Raw genomic sequence first — 6,918 nt, 5'->3', positions numbered from 1 at the left:
CGCGGCCCCGCCTGAGCGGCCTCTTTCACAGAAAGACACGGAGCCGCCGCGGGGGCCGGGGCCGGGGCGGCCGGGGTCCGGGATCGGGGGCGGCCGGGGTCCAGGGGCGGCCGGGGCCGGGGTCCGGGATCGGGGGCGGCCGGGGTCGGGGCGTCCGGGGTCTGGGGGCGGCCGGAGTCGGGGCGGCCGGGTCCGGGATCGGGGGGCGGCCGGGGTCCGGGATCGGGGGGCGGCCGGGGTCCGGGATCGGGGGCGGCCAGAGTCCGGGGGCGGCCGGGGTCGGGGGCGGCCAGAGTCCAGGGGCGGCCGGGGTCGGGGTCCGGGATCGGGGGGCGGCCGGGGTCCAGGGCGGCCAGAGTCCGGGGGCGGCCGGGGCCGGGGTCCGGGATCGGGGGCGGCCGGGGTCGGGGCGTCCGGGGTCCGGGGGCGGCCGGAGTCGGGGCGGCCGGGGTCCGGGCGGCGTTTCTAGCAGACAGAGCGAGGAGCCCGGCGGCGGGCGGCGGGGCCCAGGGAGAAACCGCGCGTCGGGGCTGCGGCCCCGTGCGCAGCAAGGCCGTGCCCTGTTGCCCCCAACTACACAGTTCAGTGAGTGGCCTGGGGGCTGACGGGGGTCAAGGGGTGGGGGGTCACGGAGGGACCGACGGAGGTCCGGGCACGGGCGCGGGCGGGCACCGGAGGGCGCCCCGGGGTCTCGGGATCCGGCCCGGCACCGACGCTCGCGCCGGGCGTGAGCCCGCGGGAGGAGCCCTGCTCCCCGCTCCTCCCCTGCCGGACGAGGCCCGCTTCCAGGCGGAGCCCTCCGCGCGGGGCGCCCCGCCCACGTCCCTCAGCCGGGGCCCGAGCCGCGGGGAGGCAGAGGGGCCTCAACCCGGGGCAGCCCCCCACCTGCCGTCTGAGCCCCGGACCCTCTGGAGAGGAGCCCGAGCCTGGGCCGTCCAGCAAGGAGCCCCGCCCCCTGGGAGAGCCCCGCTCCCGGGCAGGAGCCCCGCCCCCAGGCAGGAGCCCCGCCCCCAGGCAGGAGCCCCGCCCCCAGGCAGGAGCCCGCTCTGATATGAGCCCCGCCCCCGGGCAGGAGCCCCGCCCCCAGGCAGGAGCCCGCTCTGATATGAGCCCCGCCTCCAGGCAGGAGCCCACTCAGCTCCCCAGGCAGGAGCCCCGCCCCCGGGCAGGAGCCCCGCCCCCAGGCAGGAGCCCGCTCTGACAGGAGCCCCGCCCCCTGGGAGAGCCCCGCCCCCGGGCAGGAGCCCCGCCCCCAGGCAGGAGCCCGCTCTGATATGAGCCCCGCCTCCAGGCAGGAGCCCACTCAGCTCCCCAGGCAGGAGCCCCGCCCCCGGGCAGGAGCCCCGCCCCCAGGCAGGAGCCCGCTCTGACAGGAGCCCCGCCCCCTGGGAGAGCCCCGCCCCCGGGCAGGAGCCCACTCAGCTCCCCAGGCAGGAGCCCCGCCCCCAGGCAGGAGCCCCGCCCCCAGGCAGGAGCCCGCTCTGATATGAGCCCCGCCCCCGGGCAGGAGCCCGCTCTGATATGAGCCCCGCCCCCGGGCAGGAGCCCCGCCCCCAGGCAGGAGCCCGCTCTGACAGGAGCCCCGCCCCCAGGCAGGAGCCCGCTCTGATATGAGCCCCGCCCCCAGGAAGGAGCCCCGCCCCCAGGCAGGAGCCCGCTCTGACAGGAGCCCCGCCCCCAGGCAGGAGCCCCGCCCCCAGGCAGGAGCCCGCTCTGACAGGAGCCCCGCCCTCCGGCAGGCGAGGTCGCCACAGGGGCGCGGCGCGGGCGCGCGCCCGCCTACTTGCAGGTGTGCACGTCGTAGACGCGCGCGCACTCCTGGCAGCTGACGTAGCAGCACCAGTGGAAGACGCAGTGGCACTTCTCGCGGCGCCGCTCGGTGCGCGCGTTGTGGCCGCGGCCGCAGCACAGGAGGTCGCAGCCGTCGATGCCGTGGGAGCTGACGTTGCACGTGCGGTCGCGCGTGCCGAAGGAGCCGGTCTCGGGGTTGGGCTCGCAGAAGTTGGGCGAGGCCTCGTAGTAGACCAGGTCGCGCTCGGTGGGCACCTTGAAGTAGGTGAAGCGCGGCCGCAGCGTCTCCACCCAGCCGCGGGACTCGCGGTGCTTCTCCACCACCATCTCCGACGCGCTGTCGTACTTGTCCTTGAGGAAGTCGCCCACCGTGCGGAAGTCCGGCTGCGACCACCAGCAGGTCTTCACCTCGCAGCTGCCCGACAGCCCGTGGCACTTGCACTTGAGGTGCATGTGGCTGGCGATGGCCTGCGGAGGGGGCACGTGAGCGGGGTGGGCGTGGCCGGCCGGGGGCGGGCGATCACTGCCCACGGGGCGTGGCCAGTGGGGGGAGTGGTCCAATCACTGCCCACGGGGCGTGGCCAGCAGGGGGCAGGCAATCACTGCCCATGGGGCGTGGCCAGTGGGGGGAGTGGTCCAATCACTGCCCACGGGGCGTGGCCAGCTGGGGCGGGGCGATCACTGCCCACGGGGCGTGGCCAGCTGGGGCGGGGCAATCACTGCCCACTGGGTGTGGCCAGCGGGGGGGGATTGGTCCAATCACTGGCCACGGGACGTGGCCAGTGAGAGGGGGGCGGGCGATCCCTGCCCACGGGGCGTGGCCAGCCGGGGCCCCCTATCATGGCCATAGCCAACCCAGGGCCCCATCTCCGCAGGCCACCGCCCCCTGGGACTCCTCTCTGGCTCCTAGGGGAGCCTGTGGGGATGGATGTAGTTCCTGGCCAGACTCAAGGCTTCCGAAGGACTGGAGGCTCCCGACATAGGCCTCAGCCTTCCCCTCCCTCATCTGTGGGGTGAAGGGAAGGAAGGAGGGAGCTGGAGGAGCATCGTGGTCTGAGGATGTGAGTTCGATTCTTTCTGATGGGAGAATTAGAGAACCCAGAGCAGGTGCTCATAGGTTGGGGCAGCGGCACTGGGAGCCGTCTCTGTCTGGGCTCTGGGATGGCCTAGGACCTGGACAGTGGCTGGGGTTTGGATGAGGGCAACAAAATCCTCCACCATCTCTTGGTGTATATGTGGTGGTGGTAGGGACTTGGAGAGGGCAGCAGGGTTGAGGAGAGCAGGTATCATGAGAACTGTCGTGGCACTGTGCCACGATACTGAGAGGCAGCCGGTCCTAATGGAGACCACATACTGGATCCTAAGACTCAGCATAAGAGGAGGATGCAGGCTATCACAATCATGATTAATATTGCTGCATTATTGCAATGATAGCATGTTGGCTACTTGGTTGTTATGGTTTGGATGTTGTTGTGCCCCAACATACTGGAAGAGGGGTCCCTAGATGTTAGGAGGTGTGGGAGCTTGGAGAAGTGGGATCTAAGAGGAGTACTTCCTCATGGTCTATAGCTACAGTGGACAACATAGATTTCAAAATGACAAGCAGAGATGATTTTGAATATTCTCAAATAACCAATGTTGGAGGTGTGAAAATGCTAATTACCCTGATATGATCATTATACATTGTATATATGTTTTGGAGTGTCACAGTGTATGTGACGATTCCTATGCGCCAATTAAAAATTTAAATTTAAAAATGAGGCAGGAAATTGTTAGCTCATTGAAAGCACTGCTTCCTGATACTTATCCCTGACGGGCCTTTATCTTTGCCTGAAGCTCCCTACTTCATGAAGTTACTCCAAGTCCCAGGCAAAGAACTTCTCCAGGAAACCAGGGCCACCATCTTCCCGATGGTGACAGTGTTCCCTAATACACAGACCTCAGTAGTGGCAGGCTCAAAGGCTCCCTTCCTACCAATCCTCCTGACTCACTCTATTTCTACAGGATCTCTGAATGGAGGGAAAGATGAAAGCAAACCAGGTTGGGTTTCTTGAGAGGGTTGTTATGGAAAGCCAGACCAATTCCTACCCACTCTCTGGCTTCCTGTTTCTGCAAGTGATTTCTCCTCTCCCCTGTGCCCCTACCACGCTGCCTTCCACCAGGTGTCATGGAAGCCAAGTCAGCCGTGGACTTTTACCCCCAAAACTCTCAGCTAAATAAACTGCTTTTCTGTATCAGTTACCCAGGATTTTGTTATAGCAAGGAAAAGCAAACAAATGCTGATATTTACTTACATTTAGCATTTAAAGTGTATTTGGCCTGTTTATTCTTTCAATATGGCTACTCAAAAATTTATAATTGCCTATGCAGCTCACATTTGTGACTCCAGTGGTTTAAAGCTTTGGCTAGGCTTTGGGTCCAGATCTACCTTTGCCTCATGCCCCTCCCTTAGCCAGTTCTTTTTATTTATTTATTTATTTGTCTGTCATAGGGCTTGAACTCTGGGCCTAGGCGCTGTCCCTCAGCTCTTCAGCTCAAGGCTGGTGCTCTACCACTTGAGCCACAGCGCCACTTCCAGTTTTATGGAGCTTTATTGGAGATCAAAATCTCACGGACTTTCCTGCCTGGGCTGGCTTTGAACTGTGATCCTCAGATCTCAGCCTCCTGAGTAGCTAGGGTTACAGGCGTGAGCCACTGATGCCTGGCTTCTTAGCCACTTCTTTATCTCTGTTATTCTTGATCACAGTCAGGGGTGGAGTGATCCCCTGGCCCTGCTCTGCTCTGCCTAGTCGTTTGTCAAATATTCATGTTCCTCTTGTTTGTAGTCACATTTTCCCAAAGAAGAAGCATACTTCCCTTCTCTACTTCAGATTCTTTTCTTCTAGTTTTATTCTGTTCAAAGTTTTATATATATATATATATATATATATATATATATATATATATATATATAACATATCATATATATAATATATATATGATATGTAGAGTGCTTGCCTTTCATGCATGAGGCCCTGGGTTCGATTCTTTAGCACCACTTCAGGTGCCATGACCGACAAAAAAAAAGGTCAGTAATGCTTGAAACCTGCTGAAAAAAAAAATCCCAGGGATTCTGTCTCAGCCAAGCAGCAAAGACCTTGCGACACTTATTTTTTTAATTAATTTATTTTTTTATTTTTTGGGTCTGGTCGTGGGTCCTGAACTCTGGGCCTGGGCACTGTCCCTCAGCTCTTCAGCTCAAGGCTAGCGCTCTACCACTTGAGTCACAGCACCACTTCTGGCTTTATTATTTTTTTCTGCTTATGTGGTGCTGAGGAATCAAACCCAGGGCCTCAGGCATGCAAGGCAAGCGCTCTACCACTGAGCCACCTTCCCAGCTCCATTGCAACACATTATTATTATTATTATATTTTCTTCTGTCAGTTGTGGGGCTTGAACTCTGGGCCTGGGTGCTGTCCCTGTGTTCTTCAGCTCTACCACTTGAGCTACAGTGTCACTTCCAGTTTTCTAGTGGTTTTTATTGGAGATAAGAGTCTCATGGACTTTCCTGCCCGGACTGGCTTTGAACCTGGATCCTCAGATCTCAGCCTCCTGAATAGCTAGGATTACAGGCGTGAGCCACCAGTGCCCGGCTATTATTATTATTATTATGATGATGATGATGATGATGATGATGCCAGTCCTGGGACTTGAACTCAGGGCCTGGGCACTGTCCGTTAGCTTCTTTTGCTCAAGGTAGCACTCTACTACTTGAGCCACAGTGCCACTTCCAGCCTTTTTCTGTGTATGTGGTACTGAGGAATGGAACCCAGGGCCTCATGCATGGTAGGCAAGCGCTCTACCACTGAGCCACCTTCCCAGCCCATACTTCCTATTCTTGTAACACTCTTGTCTTGCCACTGCTTGTGTTTTGAGTGCTAGGCAATACCTATTGGCCTCTCCCATGGAGGATGAAAACTGAATTTCTCACATCACTTTCCTACACTTCCTACATGTATTTGCTGTATTATGATGACATTTCCTTTCCTATTACTGATATTAATGTACTGCCACTGGTTTAGCCCCTAATTCTCCCCTGACTAAATTTTCTCAGTTCTGTCTTGAACTTGAGATGTTCAAGCTTGTCTCAGCTCTGTCCATCTCATCTTCTTGGAGATAGCTTTGTTGCAAGAACAGGGCCCCAGGTAAGTTTTGTGAAATGGGAACGTCTGAAAACGAGTCTTTTCTAATTCAGTATGATACCTAATTGCTAGTTTAGCTGCACATCAAATTCTTGGTTTAAATCATTTTGTCCCTCACAGTCCTGAAAATATTACTACCCAATTTTCTTCTAGCTTTCGTTTTTCTTCCTGGGAAGTCTGGTGCCATCTTGATTCCTGATCATTTGCATGAAACCCAGACATTCTTCTTGCAGCTTGAAGAGTTTCTGTTACGATTAGCTCTGAATTTCACACACTATCTTGTGATCTTCCAGTCACTTACTGGGCCTATGGCTCTAAAACTTTAGTTCTAGGAAAAAATTTTCTGTTCTCTCTCTTTCTCTCTCCCTCCTTCCTTCCCTCCCTCCCTCCTTCTCCCTTCCTCCCTCTCCCCCCTCTCTCTCATGCCATGACTTGGCATTGTCTGTGTTTGTTCATTCAAGGCTGATGCTCTAGCACTTCAGCTATGCCTCTACTTCAGCTTTTTGCTGGTTAACTGGAGATAAGTCTCTTGGATTTGCTGCCCAAGGCTTGTTCAAGCTTTGCTCTTCAGATCTCAACCTCCTGAATAGCTAGGACTCCAGGCGTGAGACACCAATGCCCAGCTTCATCTCTACTTCTTAAAGATATCTGATACTGGAAATTTCTGCATGGGTCTCAAATTTCTCATCTCTTAAGAGTTAATTCTTGGGTCTGGTATGACAACATTCATGTATCTACCTTTATTTCTGGAAAGGGTAAGCAGAGATTTTCTGGTCTGACACTTAAGCACAATCTAAGGATGAGCTGCCCAAGTACAAAGTCTGTCTACATATGGAAATTCAGCCCTTCTCTTCCGGAAGCCTCAATGCCAGGGGCAAAGCCTGATTAGACTCTAAACTGAAGGGTAGAAACACCTGAAGTTGTGTCTCCTTTATTTTATACAGGC

At 57.4% G+C, this 6,918-nt stretch overlaps 1 protein-coding gene across 1 annotated transcript in view; it reads right to left on the bottom strand.

Annotated features, from left to right (window-relative positions):
- Positions 1-1,779: 1,779 nt before the first annotated feature.
- LOC138808113 (protein Wnt-3a) overlaps positions 1,780-6,918 on the bottom strand; it is a 39,685-nt gene continuing 34,546 nt past the window's right edge. Inside the window, exon 4 of the mRNA XM_069994055.1 lies at positions 1,780-2,259. Coding sequence (XP_069850156.1) covers positions 1,780-2,259 — 480 coding nt within the window. The remainder of the gene's footprint in view (positions 2,260-6,918) is intronic.

This window comes from Dipodomys merriami, unplaced genomic scaffold, assembly GCF_024711535.1.
Source record: "Dipodomys merriami isolate MVZ:Mamm:240054 unplaced genomic scaffold, mDipMer1.0.p SCAF_440, whole genome shotgun sequence".
In the NCBI taxonomy this organism is placed as follows: domain Eukaryota; kingdom Metazoa; phylum Chordata; class Mammalia; order Rodentia; family Heteromyidae; genus Dipodomys; species Dipodomys merriami.
The sequence above is the reverse complement of the archived record's forward strand: the minus strand, read 5'-3'. Positions and strand labels throughout refer to the sequence as shown.